We start from the raw sequence: 18,832 nt of genomic DNA, 5'->3' as shown, positions 1-18,832 counted from the left end.
AGCAGCTCTACCAGAGAGCAGGTGTTACCCTGCAGCCTCTAGTGACAGCAGCCTCTAGTGACAGCAGCTCCACCAGAGAGCATGGGGTACACTGCAGCCTCTAGTGACAGCAGCTCCACCAGAGAGCAGGGAGTACACTGTATCCTCTGGGGACAGCAGCTCCACCAATTAGGGGGTACACTGCAGCCTCAAGTCAAAGCTGCTCCACCAATCAGAGAGCAGGAAGCACACAGCAGGCTCTTGTGACTTCTGCTGCACCAATCAGTGTGATGCAGCTGGGCCAGAAGAGCATGTGAAGGTAAAGTGCAGCTGCCAAAGTAATGTGTGGCTGAGCAGCGACTAAATATGCCCCCCTGCCCAGCTGCCCCTGTTATGATCCCAAAGGTCTATTTGAGAATTTTTAATTTTAGGAATACCCCTTTAATATAAACAGGGGGAGTATTTCCCATCCTACATGATAATTATCGAGCTCTAACAGAGGGTGCACCAAGCCAAATTCATCCATTTTTTATTGTCAGGGATGTGAGAAATGACATTTGTAACATGCGAGTAGAGTATGTCGATCTGATGTAGTAAAGCTGGTCTGCTATAGAAATTACACTGTTACTTTAGCTAAAGTACTAGCTAGATAATTATGTTTTTACAGGCGCAAACATCCGAAATAAAAGCCACTTGGGTAAATGAAATCAGAAAGGTGTTGACTAGCCAGCTTCAGGCTTGTAGAGGTATCTGTGTTTTTTTTATATATTTTATTTATTGTTATTGAACACATGACTTTATAGTGTAACTTTGTCACTCCTTCCTTTATGAGCCTCTGCACCACTTTGTCCAGGACATTTCCCAGTTGGCCTCTCATTGTCAGCTTATCCTGTTGTGATTGATTCATTGTGTGCTACTTAAGTTATGGATTTCATTGATGGAGACATGGAGCTTTATCATATGGCATATCACAAGGATGACAATCATTGCCCATAATATCTTCATCTGTTTGATACATCGATTTTTTTTTTCCTGTATGGATCACTTTCTGGCTCTTGCTTGAAATTGGCCATCTATTAAATACATTTAGGCCCTGATTCAATAATCGTTTTTCTACGTTTTTCAGGGTGTGATGAGTTAGGGTATACTTTATGCCATAAATCTTACTCTGGGCCATGACTGGAGAATGATTTATTAGGATTCATTAGCAGTCGTGTGCCTCTTAATGAATCAGGCGCCTGGCACTTCACTCTGCCTCCTCATCACGACTGATGTGAAAAACAGCAGTCTTGAAGAATCGGGGCCTATGTTTGTCCTATGGCCTTCAAAATATTGATATGTCTCTTCTTTGGAAACCTCCCCCCCCCAAAAAAAAAAAAAAACAACAAAGTTTATTTCTCAAAAACAGCAAGTGAACTATAAACTTGGTAAAATGAGGATCAGTCTTTGGTGCTTTGATGTCATGACCTAGTGATAATATTCATGAGTCTCTACGGAACTAACTGGAAGTATAAGTGATGAGGTTTTTATAGGGTAAAAATCTGTAGTGATGTGTGATCATAATGTGCTGTAGCAGTGCCATGGGCAATGATCATGTATGCGAGGTAACTTCATAATGATCACTTTTGTCAGATGTCTTCAAATGTGGATAAAGGGTAAAAAGATTATTCGATTAGACGTTCTACACTTCTCAGTCACATATTAAAATTCTGTTCTGTCGTGCTCATGTTTAGTAACTCTTTGTTACCTATCGTATGTATATTTTCAGAAGCGAGCCAACACAAGTCAGTGGAGCACACCAACAGTTCCCCATTACCAACCCCATCTAGTACCAGGTAAGTAAATGATGCTGAGTACACACAGTGCCTCCCCCATTAGGAATTCTGACGTTTTCCAATCTATTTTTTTTAGTCCTTTGAGAAGTAAGTCTGGAAAGGTCAAAAAACTAGAAGAAAGGAAAACAGAGCCTTTAATAAGTCCTGACTCCCCTTTAGTAACATTACCAAAGTACCTTGAGAAGAGTAAAGGTGAGTAAGAAGGTGTATTGTGATTTCTGTTATTTTGATTCCGTGGCTAGATAAATCATTGATATAAATGAGAGTTTAGATGGAAGGTACTGTAGATGCAACCCAAGCACCCTATATAATATCCTCCTATCTAGTGTCTGTGCTTTGGTGCCTTATGTCTGTTGTTCTCCCTACCTCTGCATGTCTGTATGTGTACTCCACATGGCTCTATTTCTCTTCTCCTGTGTCTCTCTCATTTCTAGATGGCACCGTAACTAGCCCTACCTCAGAGTCTTCTGCCGTTTCAAAAAAGCGCTTCACTTTGCAGGGTTTTCCTAACCTCAAAACTCAGAAAGGTAATCTAAGGCCAGCTAGACGCTATGCACTAACCATGCTATCCTTGAGCCTCCTTCATATTTCTTTTCACTTAAGGCACTAACATATCAGATAATGTGCAGTGAGGCGTCCTCTGTCATCAGGCTTATGTTGGCATGCCACAACGAGTAGTGACAGACATCCAGATTATGCTGGTATATCACTTGCATGTCAAGATGCTGTCACTGTTAAATCCGAGTACTGCCCCGGCGCTATTTGAAAAAAGAGGAGATGATCCAGCTTCCAAGCTTTCAACCTTTATTGAGTTAAAAAATAGATTCCATCATGAGTGTAGTAGACACAGCTACGCTTTTCGAAAATCCATTGCATTCTTTAACAAAGCCAGGGTGAGCTGTTTTATCTTTATCTCGAACTGGCACTATTTGAGCCTGAAGTCTTCATATTCATGAGCAGCAAGCTAACCCCATCATCCTGTTCGTCAGCCATTACCCTATTACTGTGCTTAGGAAAACAATGTCCCTCAGTGGCTGTGGCGTGTCGGGTTAGTCCTGCAGCTCATGAACACCGCGGACTCCACAGTGCACCATTATTAGGACTCGCGTGTTGCCTCAATCTTGAGCTCTACAACTATGATTTTATGGAAACTACAGCATTTTGACAAAAGTGGCACAGTCCTATAATTAGGGTCTTTGTCATTGCTTTATGCTGCCCTCAAATTGGTCAGATTAATTCGGAAGACTGATGCCCATTAAAGGTGTTCTCTGGCAATAAAATAAAAATGTCATTATAAAAGAATTTCTAAATAACTTCCATTTGCAAATCACACTCATTTTGTCTATGGATGTAATCCTTATGGTAAGAAGAGGCTGCTCACGCTGATGTCCCTCTTGACTACCTGATCTAATAATGGAGGTACCAGGGTAAGATAAGAAGAGGCTGCTCACTCTGCTGTCCACCCTATCTAACCATTCACAAAAAAAATGTTCAGCTCCCCTCGCAATAAAAACTTTGAACTCTCATGATGTGCATGGAAACTGGAAAACTTTTGGAAGGAAAATAGATCACGTGTGAAAAAAACTGTAATCTTGTCCAGTACTTGATCTCCAAAATTTCCAAGTAAAATAAAAGTGCTTTATTGATCCATTATAAAGATTTAAAAAAAAAAACAAGTTTAAAAACAGGAAATTCAGCAAAAACTGAACAGTTCTTAGTCATGGCAAGGCATTAAGTCAAATGCTTGGTCAATTTATATGTCTGAACTGAAAGACTTTTCTTAGGAAATCCCTCCCAAACTGGATGTGCATATATTCAATTGGTGAACGAGCTACTATTATATACTACCTGCTGCAAACTGATTTTAAACTTGTGTATCTTTTTTATGAAGCAATAAAGCTATTTTAACTAGAAAAAAATGAAAATTGAGGGCTGTCTACTTGATGGTATACTAGAGATGCCAGTGGTGCTGAATTAAGAAGCGGCTGCTCACACTGATGTGCTCTACATATCTGATTTAATACTGAAGATTCCTGGGGTGTTAAAGTAAGGAGGTAAGGAGAGGCTGCTCACACTGCGGTCCACCCTGTATATTTGATCTAATACTAAAGGTTCCAAGGGTGCTGAAGTAATAAGAGGCCGATCACATTGATGTGCACCCTGTATATTTAATGTAATTCTGGAGCTATCAGGGGTGCTGATGTAAGCAGAAACTGCTTACATTACTGTCCATGCTGTATCTCTTATCTAATACTGGAGATACTAGGAGTACTGAAGTAATAAGAGGTCGCTCACACTGATGTGCACCTTGTATATCTGATCTAATACTGGAGATACTTGGGATGCTAAAGTAAGAAGAGGCTGCTCACATTGATGTGCACCCTGTATATTTAATGTAATTCTGGAGCTATCAGGGGTGCTGATGTAAGCAGATACTGCTTACATTACTGTCCATGCTGTATCTCTTATCTAATACTGGAGATACTAGGAGTACTGAAGTAATAAGAGGTCACTCACACTGATGTGCATCTTGTATATCTGATCTAATACTGGAGATACTTGGGATGGTAAAGTAAGAAGAGGCTGCTCACATTGATGTGCACCCTGTATATTTAATGTAATACTGGAGATATCAAGGGTCCTGAGGTAAGTTGAGACTGCTCACACTGCTGTCCACCCTATATACCTAGTCTAATACTAGAGATACCAGTAGTGCTGAGGTAAGAAGAAGGTCACTCACACCAATGTGCCCTGTCTTTCTGCTCTAACACTGGAAATACCAGGGGCGCTGAAGTAAGAAAAGGCTGCTCACATTGATGTGCACCCTGTATATTTGATGTAATACTGGAGATCCCAGAGGTGCTGTATTAAAAAGAGGCTGCTCGCTCTCCTGTCCACCCTGTCTTTCTGATCTTATACTGGAGATACTAGGATTTCTTGAAGTAAGAAGAACCTGATCACATTGATGTGCACCCTGTATAGTTAATTTTATACTGGATATATCAGGGGACCTGAGGTAAGTTGAGACTGCTCACACTGCTGTCCACCCTATATATCTAGTCTAATACTAGAGATACCAGTAGTGCTGAGGTAAGAAGAAAGTCACTCACACCAATGTGCCCTGTCTTTCTGCTCTAACACTGGAAATACCAGGGGTGCTGAAGTAAGAAAAGGCTGCTCACATTGATGTGCACCCTGACTTTCTAAATGCTGAGCGGCTGCTGTGACCAGCATCGAGATTGACAGGTCATCTCCAAGTCATAGCAGCAGAGCTCCCTACTGCACATGCTCACAGACACCTGTTCTGATAATATAATAGGACAGTTGCATATATAAAATTTTCTAATTAGGAATTCATATGTAATGCTATTCTGTTTTTTTTTTTTTCCGGGAGAGCCCTGTTAAAGTGTAGCTCCAGTGTCGTACTTACAGTGCCAGCTCTCTGGCTGTCTGCGGTTTAGAACTTGTGTCGTGAGATGCTATAGGGAACACAGTGTAGCCAAAAGACACCATTTAAAAGTTTCCTAAAAGGATGTTGTACCGGTTAACTGTACCAGCTATTTATTGAAAAGAAACACTATACTAAAACATGAAGTCTAAGTATAGCAGGTCACCTACAGTTTTCTAATTAATTAGCACAGCTTCCCTTGTATGTGGTATTGCAGCTTAACTCCATTTTTTTTTCAATGAAATTGATTTGCGACAACGGACACAACCCATGGGCTGGTGTGATGCGGCCATGTGCTCTGCTCCTCTATAAATACAACTATCTCAGGATTTCCAGACTATCTAATAAAGTCAGACTGATAAATAACATACATGACCCTGACCCCTACATCATGCAGCTAGCAGATTAAATAGCAAAAACCTGGTGACAGATTCCCTTTAGCTGATTTATACAGAAATCCCAATACATGCTTTCCATAGGGAAAAATTATTTTAGAATAGTATTTTTTTACAGTGTTACTAATAAAATACTAATTTTTGAAGCATCTGTCTTTCAGCTTTATAATGTCACTGCCACTGTTGTTAATAATCTCTGGTCCTGCTTTTCATTTACTAATGTGTTGTAGCCTTTGAGTTTTTCTGGAATGCCGTGTAGCTATAGTGAGCGTAAAGCTAAATAAATTGATGTAGTGTCGTTTTTTTTTATGCTTGACACCTTGGGAAAATTTTGCTCACTCCTATATTGTCCACATTATATCATGCTTGTTCTTTCACTGCAATGCTAGATGGAGCCTGCTTTTCTCAAGCCTTCTGCAAGTATTTGCGGCTTTTTGCAGTGTTTTATTTGAGGTCTGCTGACTATGGAAAGAGTAACAATGAATGTACAGTATCTCACAAAAGTGAGTACACCATCACATTTTTGTAAATATTTTATTATATGTTTTCATGGGACAACACTGAAGATCTGACACTTTGATACAATGTAAAGTAGTCAGTGTACAGCTCGTATAACAATGTAAATTTGGTGTGCCCTCTAAATAACTCACCTCACAGTCATTAATGTCTAAACCACTAGCAACAAAAGGGAGTACACGCCTAAATGAAAATGGTCAAAATGTGAATATTTTATGTGGCCACTAGTGATGAGCGAGTATACTCATTGCTCGGGTTTTCCTGAGCATGCTCGGGTGGTCTCCAAGTATTTGTTACTGCTCGGAGATTTCGTTTTTGTTGACGCAGCTGCATGATTTACGGCTGATAGCCAGCCTGAGTACATGTGGGGGTTGCCTGGTTGCTAGGGAATCCCCACATGTATTCAAGCTGTCTATTAGCTGTAAATCATGCCGCTGAGGCAACGAAAACTAAATCTCCGAGCAGTTACAAATACTCGGAGACCACCCGAGCAACGAGTACACTCGCTCATCATTATTTTCAAGCACTTTCATAACTCTTTTGGGTATAGCGTTCACTAGAGCTTCATAGGTTGCTGGTGGATGTTCTGTTTGAGGATGTCCCATAGATGCTCAATAGGTTTTTGGTCTGGAGACATGCTTGACCAGTCCAACATCTTTACCCTCAGTTTCTTTAGCAAGGCAGTGGTCGTCATGGAGGTGTATTTGTGGTCATTATCATGTTGGAATACTGCCCTTTGGCTCAGTTTCTGATGGGTGAGTATCATGCTGTGCTTCAGGATGTCACAGTATAAATTGGCATTCATGGTCCCCTCAATGAACTGTAGCTCCCGACAGCCAGCAGCACTCATGCAGCCCCAAACCGTGGCAGTCCCACGCTTGACTGTAGGTGAGAAGCATTTGTCTTTGTACTTCTCACCTGGTTGCCAAACTGTTTGCGGGCTTTCTTGTGCATCATATTTAGAAGAGGCTTCCTTCTGGGACAAAAGCTATGCAGACCAATGTGATGTAGTGTGTGGTAGCATGTTGTCTGAGCAATGACAGGCTGACCTCCCATCCTTTTAACCTCTGCAGCAATACTGGCAGCACTCATGGGTCTGTCTTTAAAAGGCAACCTCTGGATATGACAATGAGCACTTGCACTCAACCTTTTTGGTCAATGATGGCAACGCCAGTTTCGAATGGAACCTGTCTTGTTAAACCGCTCTGTGGTCTTGGCCACCATGCTGCACCTCAGGTTTTGGGTGGTGGTAATCTTCTTATAGCCTAGGCCAACTTTATTTAAAGCAACAATTCTTTTTTTCAGATCCTCAGAGAATTCTTTGCTATGACGTGCTATGTTGAAATTCCAGTGACCAGTATGAGAGAGTTTGAGAGCAATGACACCAAATTTAACACACCTGCTCCCCATTAACACCTGAGACCTTGTAACACTGAGTGACATGACACTGAGGAGGGAAAATGGCATTGACATTTTGACCATTTTCACTTAGGGGGTGTACACATTTTTGTTACCAGCTGTTTAGACAATAATGGCTGTGTGTTGCATTATTTAGAAGGCACACCAAATTTACACTGTTATACAAGCTGTACACTGACTACTTTACATTGTACCATAGTGTCAGATCTTCAGTGTTGTCCGATGAAAAGATATGATAAAATATTTTCAAAAATGTGAGGAGTGTACTCACTTTTGTGAGACAGTGTACATTGAAAACAGTTCATATGCATCTGTAAAACTTTTACTAAGTGGATTAATGTTAAACAGAAGTGGACTGTTGTCTCTGACATTTCTAAAGCCTGAACATTTTTTTTCAACTAAGGTTTTTTCATAACTACAAAGAAAAGAATTTGAACCTCTAACTATTCAGACCATTATGTGATTCTGAATTAATCACCCCACTCTGAATGCTTGCCCCCATGAAAATAAAAACACCTATAAACACCTCCTGTGCCAGCACCATTCCAGCGGTGACTGCACTCTCGTTCCTGGGGCTCATGTGAGGTTGTTATAACTTGTGAGCCCTGCGCCCAATGAGTGCCGGCGTTACTATTACTGCCATCACACGTATAAGTAATCAACAGGAAGTGAGTGGCCAACCGCAGCCCTGACTTCCTGTTGATTACTTATACATCCTAAGGGTGGGGCAGTGACACCCGCGGTGATTGAGTGCAGGGCTCAAGTGATGTAACAACCTTATTTGAGCCCCGGGAATGCGACTGCTGACACTGCTGGAATGACGCCGGCACGGGAGGTGAGTGTAGGTGTTTTTATTTTAATGAGGGAAAATATTTCGAGTGAGAAAGGGATGTCCTAGTAGTGGATAACCCTTTAAGGTAAGTTTGGAATTACTTATTAAAAAAAGGTAATTTAGATTGTCACCAGATGGATCCTGAAAATTCCACCCAAAATTCAAATTAGTGAGGCTGAGCATCCCGTGTGTTCAAAAGAGAACCTGGCTGACTTGTTTGCAGAATGCACTAATAATTCCTCAATCAGAAAGTTCTTACATCTGAAGCCCTCTTAGTCACAAAGGGCAATTTTTTGGGAGAGATGTTTTAAGAGCTCAGTATAGCATCCCATAATCACACAGAAGTTTCATCATTGTTATTTATGAGTATTGGAGGTATGTACAATTTGCATTAGTACGTGGACAAAATAGGCAAAATGGATTCGAAACAACAATGTAAAATAACTGTTCATTTTAAACCCACCAAAACTGCATCCTAAATAACTCAAAGGTGTGAACTTTACTCATGTATCATTCTATCCTCTCCGAATCTTCAACACCTGTGTTTCTATGTTTTTCCTGTTCGTCCTTCTGCAGCTTCTCCTACCAGCCCTGACAAAAAAACTAAACGCCATGAAGTAAAGAGTGACCCAACTCCATTTGGTTTAAGAGGTAGAGTGACTCAATGTTTCATTCTTCAGACTGTTATTTCACCGTGCACCAAGTGTTATGTCACCGCCCTTATTTATTACTTCTACCAGTCACTGACTGATATAGAAATGTGCTTGTATATCACTATTCTGTATTATTTTTGTATTTAGGTGTTTAATATTTGGTTTCTATTGAAGCATGATCCATATTTTCTCAAGTTACAGAACGCCTGTAGCTTTGCAAGTGTTTGATATTTCAGAAAAATTCCGGAACCTAACAATAACCTATGATTCATGTGAAATGGTGCTATTAGGATAAGAGAATTTATCACAAGCTCTTTCACAGATACTGCTTCAGTTCTTATTCTGACGAAGTCCAAATGGCTTAGCACATCTCACCTGACTTCAGCAGACATGCGTCGGAGAGGTAGAAGGACGACCCCTGGTCTTGATTGCAGTGGATGTGTTCCTTTCTGCTTTTTTACTTATTTATACAGCACAAAAAAATCAGTAATTTGATGGTTTTGTGGCTCTAGTGGTTGATCAGCAGGGAACTATTTTAGGGAAGCATGGGTTGTGAACAGAACTCAGTAAAGAGACCTATAGATGATGATATGGTGTAAAGACAAAACAAATACTAGCATCCAGAGGAAGCAATCAACCAATCTTCTATTTATCTAATGATACGAGCTTACAAAACTTTTGTTTTATTAGATTTTTTTTAAACTATTCATTGATGTGTTATATGATAGCTAAAATTAGTATCACTCTTCTCAGTATTATTTATTTCAGAATTAATCGCTATGCTGACAATACTAAATTATTATTATGGGGCAAATATAGACAAGTACAATAAACATGAGCAATACAAGGCACACACAAGCACAGAAGGAGGGGGGACCCTGCCCGCGAGGGCTCACAGTCTACAGGGGGTGGGTGAGGATACACTAGGAGAGGGGAGAGCGGGTGGTGAGGTGGGTCAGTAGACTGAGGATCACTGCAGGTTGTAGGCTAAATAGTGTTATTCTCCCAACATGAACCATTTTGTTAGGGAGAACCAAATGGTATATAGAGAGATAAGAGAAAAGAGAGATAGTATGATAAGAGAATGAAATATGGGTGAGTAATTTTATCACAGATCTGATGCCAAGAAATGCCAATAGATCCTTAGCTATTAATCTTAAGTCATTTCTTATTTACTCCCATTGACTCCCATCTCTCTATCCCAATATAAATAGATGGATTGGAGTGCCTGAAGCTCACACCATATAGATTCAGAAGTGGTGCCAGTTAAAAGATTATTTTATCTGACAAATAGCATTATCAAGGAGTATAAGCATTAGCCCTTGGGCCATTTGATGATGCTATTTTATGGTGAAACCTATCAGGCGGTTTAATATAATCTTTAATTTGTCGCCACATCTCAATCTGTATGGTGTGCAATGCAGGCACTCCAATCAATCTACTTATATCCTGAAAGAGAGATGGGCGTCAATGTGTTTAACTGAGAAATGACTCCGGACTCATAATTATCTATAGGCATTTCTTGCCATCAGATCTGTGATGATAATATTCCCTATATTTCATTCTCTCATTCATAATAATATCTCTCTTTTGTCCCATCTCCTTATGTACCACTCAGTTCCCGATAATAAAAAATGTTCAGGTTGGGAGAATAAAACAGTTAATAATAATCTTTATTTTTATATAGCGCTAACATATTCCGCAGCGCTTTACAGTTTTGCACACATTATCATCGCTGTCCCTGATGGGGCTCAATCTAAATTCCCTATCAGTATGTCTTTGGAATGTGGGAGGAAACCGGAGTACCTGGAGGAAACCCACGCAAACACGGAGAGAACATACAAACTCCTTGCAGATGTTGTCCTTGGTGGGATTACAACCCAGGACCCCAACGCTGCAAGGCTGCAGTACTATCCACTTAGCCACCGTGCTTTTACAAGCACTGTCCTCATAGAGATTAATTCTCAAATATCATTGAGAAGTGTGATGCTAATTTTTAAGTGTCACATTAATAAATAGTTTTAATAATATCTAATAAATTTCAAGTTTTATTTGATCTTATACTGAGATGGTGAAAGATGATAGGTTTATTTCTTCCTCTTGGCGTGGGTATTTGTTTTATTTGAACAGTGCCTACCGTATGTAATGTAGCACTAGAAAATTGTATTCCAAAATCTGTAAGTGATGTCTAAATGTAAGGATACATATGCCTCATTGCATGTAGTTTCTGAGTGCAGTGGACTTACAAAGGAGCGTGCACGTAAATAATAGAGCATTGGAAAGTACGTCAATGAATCATGTTTTCATTCTGTCCATATATTAATGGAGCTGCGGAATTTTGCCACTCGTAAATATCGTGCCACTTACGGTGGCCAGATGTCATGAACATCATGATATAAGAGACCACCAAGTACATTCACGCTTTGAAAGACTGTTGTTAGCAACGTTTTGCCCACTCAGAAAAGCCATATCATTTTCTCACTATTAGGTTGGAACAGGACTTCTCAATCACTAGAAGTTTCAGAAGAAAACAATGATGGCTGGTCTAGTGGTGAAGATCCGATTAATTCTTCAGATGCAGAAGATGAAACGGCAGAAACAACAGATAAAAAGCTGGTAAAACTGTAGTTGGCCAAACTATGTTCATTTTATTAACCCTTTTGTATCTACTGTATGTAAATTAACATACTGGCATAGCCCATTGAGATACTCTAGTGGTAAGCTGCTATTTATTGTCTTTGAAAAGTTATTAGTAAACCTTATATAAAGTGAGCAGATTGAGTTCACTGTTACCTAAATCCATATAACAAAAATTAATAAGAATGATATAAATATCAAATATAACAATATATTAAAGGTCCCTTTCACCAAAAAGTTCACAATTCTCCAAACCTCATACACCAATTTTGGACGTCCCATATACACCATTGCATTTTGCATAGTCCCTAGTTGCTGAGATATGAACTCATTGTTATCAAACAGTATATACATTGCCAAAAATTTATGATAATTCCCATTGGCTACCAATTTTTGCTCTACCCTGGCTTTGTTATATTTTTCCACGGATCTGTACAAAAAAATAATACACAACAATGTACCCCAAAAAGCACTCAAATGACTGAAATGGACGAGAACATACTGATTTCCGGTGTCATTTAACCAGGTTTTGTTTTGAATTCTGAATATTTTCGAACTTCCTGTGAAATCTGTTTTGTATGATTTCAGAGTCCAGGTAAATATACTGTTGTGGCAGACTGTGAGAAGCGAGGGTTAGAAGACCTCCCAGTGAAAAGTGGAGACATAGTTCAGCTGATACGTGAAGAAGAGGATGGAGTATGGTGAGGACTGTCAGGGCTTTGCTTTTAAAGATGATATCTAGGACTATATTATTTTTTTACTGTTGGCCTAAAAACTAAAGAGACAAGTAGTTGTTAATTACTTGCCTGTTCTGCCCAGCACAGATCTCTGCCAGCACCTAGTGATCACCGACCACTCCTACCAGCGAGTCTGCAACTTCTGCTGGAGTCACATCAACAGAGCAGCTGTTTCTATTCGCTCTGCTCTGTTGATACGGCATTACTGCCAATGTCATGGCGATTTAAATTCGGTTCCCCACTGTTTCACTGCAGTAAGCTGGCTGTCAGTCAGTATGACATCGGCACAGCCACAACCCGTCAGCAGAACACCACGGAAAAGGAATAGCTGCTCTGTTGACATGGAGAAGCTGAATCACCGGCAGGAGTAATCAGTGACTGTTCTGAGCCAGCATCGGATAGAAGAGGCAGGTAGTTAGTTTTTTGTCTCATAGTAAAAAAAATAACGCCTTTAATGCTTATTTAAGTTTCTTATTCATAATTATGTAGATGGTATATTGAAGCTCCCCACATGTTACATGCTTTAATTGTGTGAATAGGCATTCACTCCTTCAATGTTTTTACATATTGTTCACACTGAATGTTTTTTCATTGGTGAAAAAATGTAACATTAGATATAATGTCATACAGTAATATAATGTCAGACAGCTTTGATCTCCTGGTCTAGGAAGTGCTTGGAGTAGAACACAGAAGACTAACACCTTACAGAAAAGTTCCCAACAGTCAGTGTGTGGTATGAGGAAGGGGGAGCACAGCTGAGTTTAGCTGTGTCACATTACAAGCTCTTCTATCAGCTCTTTCCTTCTCATAGTACTCTCACCTCTGCTGTTATGCTCCTCACCCACACTACCTGCCCAGAAATGTATCAGTAGACGCAATCATATCTGTTATGCTCACAGCAACTTGTAATCGCTTTGCTGTGAGATTAGAGCAGGCTGCCATTATATCTCACAGGAGTAGCACAGAACAAGCAGGTTACTTGTTGATCACAGTCTTTTGCACCTCTGAAGAAAAGGACAAAACTGAACAGAGGCCAGACAGAGTCCAGAGTAACTTTGCTGCCTCATTATAGTGAGTGGATCACTCAGGGTTTTCATCTGAATCGTTTAATTCAGACACTTAGATGGAAACCCCAATGTAAGTGCTCAGCGTAGAACGCTAGATAAATTTGATCCCAAATGTTGTGTAAAATATTCCCAAAAAAGCAAGTCTCCACCCAGGTCTGTTATCTGCTGATGGATATATAGGGGGCTTCCATCTTACTGTTAGCACAAATGCTATGGAAAAACACCATGGCGACTCGCTCTCACCCCTCCCCCCAAAAAAAGAAAACCAGCTAATTTTGCTCTTCCAAGTCCAAAAGCCTCCCTCCCTTCTAAGCTCTAGTGTGCCTAAACCACATATAGTGTCCACATGTTTGGCATTTCTGTAGAGATGAGAACCCACTTAATTTATGGGGGTATGTCTCCAGAAGCAAGAGCTGGCCATAATGTACTGGGCACTACAATGTACGAGCACTGTTGCTTTTTTTCTGGAAAAAAAACATAAAGTCAAAATCATCACTACATCTGTAGATAAATTCCCAGAAGGGTGTAATTTCAAAATGGGTTCACTTGAGGGATGATCCTACTCTCCAGGCATGTAGGGGCTATGTATATATGGAGTCCACAAACTATTCTACAATAATTTGTTCTCGGAGAGTCAGATAGTGCTTCGTTCCTCCTTAGTCTCGCCATGTGGCTAAGCAGAACTTTCCAGCCACATAAGGGTATTGCCACGTTCATCAGAAATTGTGTGACAAATTTTGATGCCATTTTTACCCACTTCCCTGTGTGAAAATGTAAAATCTAAGACTAAAGCAAAATTTTTGTGGTAAAAATGTAAGTATTTTTTCTTGACTACCCAATTATACAAAATTCTTTGAAATACCCATGGAGTCAATATGCACCCTTTTATGAATTCATTGAGAGGTGTAGTTTATAAAATTGGTTCACTAATGGGGTTTCTGCTGTTCTGGCTCCTCAAGGGCTTTTCCAGTGGGTCTTGGCACCAGCAAACCATAACCGCAAGATCTGCATTCCACTGTGATTGAAAGATATTTCCTGATTGCCTGTAGAGTATTGGCACACCAAACTGGGGTCCCTTTTTTTATTGCTATTAGCCCTTATAAAACATAAACATTTGGAGCTAAAACAGCATTTTAGTGGTAAAAATATAATTATTCTTTCTTCTCTCAGTATAAAATTCTGTGAGGCACATGAGGTGTCAAAATGCTCACTGCACCCCAAGATAAATTTGAGGGGTTTAGTTTGTAAAATGGCATCACATATGGGGTTTCCTCTGTTCTGGCACCTCAGGGGCTCTGTCAATGTGACATGGCACCATCAAACCATTCCAGCAAAATCACAACTCCAAAATGGCACTTCTCCCTTTCTGAGCTTTGCACTGTGTCTAAAAAGTTATTTTCAACCACATAATGGGGTATTGGCGTACTCGGGAGAAATTGCATTACAGATTGTACCATTTATTTTCTCCTACTACACCTTTTTAAAATTAAAAACATGGGGCTAAATCAACATTTTAGTGGAAAAAAAGGTAATTTTCCATTTACTAGCAAAAGGTTACACAATTCTGTGCATTGCCTGAGGGTTGAAAATACTCACTACACCCCTAGATGAATTCCTTAAAATATGTAGTTTACAAAATCGGGTCACTTGTTGTGGTTTCTGCTGTTTTGGCATTTCAGGGGCTTTTCAAATGTGACATGGCCCCCGCCATCTATTCCAGTCAAAATTGTGCTCCAGAATTCAACTGGTGCCCCTTACCTTCTGAGCTCTTCCGTGTGCCTAAACAGTAGATTTCCACCATGTATGGGGTATTGGTGAATTCAGGAGAAATTGCACAACAAATTATATGGTCCATTTTCTCCTATTACCCTTGTGATAATGAAAACTTTGTGGCAAAAATATTTTTATGGGAAAAATGTAATTTTTTCATTATGGTGCAACATTCTAAAAGTCTGTGAAGCACTTGTGGGCTCCAGGTGCTCAACTTATCTCTAAATAAATTTTATTGAGGGGTGTAGTTTCCAAAAAGGGGTCACTTGTGGGGGGTTCCACTGGTTAGTCACATCATGGCCTCAGCAAACGCTTTCACTGTCTTTTCCAGCCAATTTTGCATTCCAAAAGTTACCCAAACAGTAGTTTTCCCACATATGGGCTATCGACATACTCAGGAGAAATTGTATAACAAATTTCATGGTCTGTTTTCTCCCGCTACTCTTGTAAAAATGCTAAACCAACATTTTTGCAGGAAAAAGTAAAATTTTCACTTGCACATTACTTTAATTTCTGTGAAGCACTTTAAGGGTTAAGAAACTTCTTGAATGTGGTTTTGAGCACTTTGAAGGGTGTAGTTTTAAAATTGTGTTACTTTTCGGTATTTTCTTGTCGTTTGGGCTCTTCCGTCGCTTCAAATATGATGTAGTCCCTAAAATAAATTGATTTTTAACCTTTTTAACTTCCAAGCTAAAAAACTAAATTATATTTAAGAAATGATGCCAATGTAAAGTAGACATGTGGAAAATGTGTGATATATCTATTTGGTTAAAGAGCACAAAAATTAAAAGTTTGAAAATTATTAAATTTTTGCCAAAACATCTTATACGTTCACAAATAAACACACACAAAAAAATCTTGACCTAAATTAACCATAAACATAAAGTACAATGTGTCACTTAAAAAACAGAATCACTGGGAATATGTTGAAATTTATTACCACATAAATTGACAATGGGCAGAATTGTAAAATTGCCTTTGTCAAGAAGTTGAAAAAAGGCTGTGGGTTAAAAAAACATCAACAACAAAAATTGAATACTCCAGGGACCATCAGGGTTAAAATGAGTGTAATTAGCCATTTTTGTCCCAGGACATGTACTCTTTAACAAAAAAAACAATACATTAGTAACTTCTCTAACTATTGTCTTTCCGATAATATGATTAGCTACTACTGTTCTTGATTTCTAATTAGATATATGTAGCAGATACTAATTTTAAAAATCTGCCTCTTCATAGGTGAAGTCCGTTTTAATATAATAATGCTCTACAGTATGTTTTAACCCTGCATTGCATGATTCTACACTATTCACCTATTAATACAGGAAGCACTCACCCAAGGAGGGTCCAACGTAAATTGTCTTTACTATAAATGGAGCCTTGTGTTTTCTATATCAAGGTCAACCTTGTTTATGCCACTTTAGTGCAGTCTATGCCTCTCATATTTGCCACGTTCTTTTGGTCCTGGCAGATATAGGAGAAAGAGATTAACGATAAAAATCAATTATAGATGTGACTAGATTGAATGCTATTTTTTTATCTGTTGAAAGAAATGTCCATGTTTATCCATTGCTTAATATGTCGCAGGTATGTGAAAAATATGAGCACCAACAAAGAAGGATTAGTGCCTGCCAGCAACCTGATGATACTCATTGGGGCTTCCAAGTCTTTGCATTCTCTCAGCGGCTCTGGTAGGATTCTGTATAACCTGTTATTGTGTGTTGTAGATTATTTCTGGACAGGTATTAATAATATGTCTTTGTTTGCCGTTCCATAGAATCGGGAACTGCTTCCAGCACTTTAAGCACCTCGTCAAGCTGTAGTGAAAGCTGCAATGTAAGCAGTACCAGCGTTTCTGATATCAAAAGCTGAACCCGAAGAGAAATTGCACAAATCCAGTGTGTCATGGACGGGTAATCCCAGACTTCAGGCCAAGTGAGAACAGGATGAATGAAGAAGAGGGGACGCAGTGGGGCTGATTCTAAGGAAATAGGCATAAAATGATTCTAAGCCTGAGTTTCTCGCCTCTGCCAATGTCATTTTTCATCTAACAGGCCAATGGAGTAAGAACCAGGCAGAATGGTGTTCAGTGATGTCTTGTGCCAGAGAGACCATCACCGCACTTCGTTCAGTTTACAGATCTATAAACAGTGTTTACACCGCCAACATTTCACCCATACCGTGGAACATTTTATGACCCCTGTAAGACATTCCGGGCAAAGGTGCCATCATTTTGTTCCATGGTATGTTTTAAACCGTGTTTCTACCAGTTTCTGTGATTCTCCTCAACCGGATGTAAAGATACATCTGAAAAGACTCCTTTGCCTTTCAGACCTCTTTACTTAGACCCTCTTGATCAATTTCTAGCTGTTATCCATTTGTCAAAGGAAATATTTTTCACGTTTTTACCGCATGACCGTTTGATACAATATACATTTTTCCACTTGTCAGGCCAAGCATTTGTAGATCACATCTCCGTGTCTGTAGGAAGTGTCAGAAATAAAGCAGAAATGGTAAACCAGTAGAGAAGGAGCAGCGTTGTCCTGGGGAAAGCCGATTTTTTTTTCTATTACACATAAGTGATATTTTTATTGGTGGAAAGGAATTAAACTTGGAAAATCTGAATAATCAGGACTTTTATATTTGTATAGAGAAATGGAATCTAAAGAGATGAAGATGGATTGTAGAAAGGGGGTTATAAGACGATGCTTTATTCCATCCCTGTCGGACCTGCACATGAAAATCCTGTGAATTTGTGACTCCTGCCAGATATTTACAGGTCCCGATTCCTATCATTGTGTTCAATCGCCATCTACTGCTTTGGAGAATGTGACCTTATAATGTGATACTACGTAGACAAAGCTTCATAGCGTCTGAGGAAGAAACAGAAAGCAGCACAGGGGGCAGAGGTTAATTTAAGTACAATGCACAGCTTATACTTACATTATCGGTAAAAGGCCCAGACCGTTCCTTCCAGCTTTCCTCTGCTGAGCTCGCTTACAAGTGTCTGTTTCCGGTTTATTGTAATGTTATATTTTTGCTTTTTTATAGGACATTTGTCTCCTTTTAGGATAAGACACAGCACCTTAACTTGATGGAAATTAGATTATTGGTCATTATAATGTCATTTCTATAGTTTGTTAGCGACTACAGTTTCCCCCTTACATATATTACCTGTGAACATGTTTCCTGGACCGCTGACGAATGCATTTGGTTAAGAAGGACAGAATTTCTTTCATTATCTGTATTTGTTAAGATATAAAGGCTGATGACGATGGCCATTTTATGGGTCTTTTCTGCACTTTCCCGGGCCTCTGATATTTAGGATTTCACATGTACAGTGGTATTCTCCTCTTCCATACTTCTAGTACAAAACCAAGCCTGTATAGTACTACACAGAGGCAATATGGCTGCTTACTTGGGAACAAAATGATCTTTCTGCATTGCTATATGTTTCAGAGACATGGCTTTGCTGGATGTCTGGGCCCTTGAGCCTAATTCACATGCATTTTTTGTAGCACAACATCAAAAACATGTTTGGATTTAA

General features: G+C 39.5%; 1 protein-coding gene across 5 annotated transcripts in view; it reads left to right on the top strand.

The window, feature by feature from the left end:
• Positions 1 to 17,274, top strand: part of MCF2L (MCF.2 cell line derived transforming sequence like) — a 398,998-nt gene extending 381,724 nt beyond the window's left edge. For 4 of the 5 annotated variants that reach the window (XM_069757893.1, XM_069757896.1, XM_069757894.1 and 1 more), the window contains 9 exons: positions 647 to 725; positions 1,748 to 1,814; positions 1,891 to 2,006; positions 2,249 to 2,341; positions 9,001 to 9,075; positions 11,566 to 11,693; positions 12,303 to 12,415; positions 16,873 to 16,976; positions 17,063 to 17,274. In XM_069757893.1, coding sequence (XP_069613994.1) covers positions 647 to 725; positions 1,748 to 1,814; positions 1,891 to 2,006; positions 2,249 to 2,341; positions 9,001 to 9,075; positions 11,566 to 11,693; positions 12,303 to 12,415; positions 16,873 to 16,976; positions 17,063 to 17,157 — 870 coding nt within the window. In that variant the 3' untranslated portion in view covers positions 17,158 to 17,274. The remainder of the gene's footprint in view (positions 1 to 646; positions 726 to 1,747; positions 1,815 to 1,890; positions 2,007 to 2,248; positions 2,342 to 9,000; positions 9,076 to 11,565; positions 11,694 to 12,302; positions 12,416 to 16,872; positions 16,977 to 17,062) is intronic. The other variant, XM_069757895.1, reaches the window with a different exon arrangement.
• Positions 17,275 to 18,832: the final 1,558 nt, after the last annotated feature.

The sequence above is a fragment of the Ranitomeya imitator genome, chromosome 3 (assembly GCF_032444005.1).
Source record: "Ranitomeya imitator isolate aRanImi1 chromosome 3, aRanImi1.pri, whole genome shotgun sequence".
Taxonomy (NCBI): domain Eukaryota; kingdom Metazoa; phylum Chordata; class Amphibia; order Anura; family Dendrobatidae; genus Ranitomeya; species Ranitomeya imitator.
The sequence above is the reverse complement of the archived record's forward strand: the minus strand, read 5'-3'. Positions and strand labels throughout refer to the sequence as shown.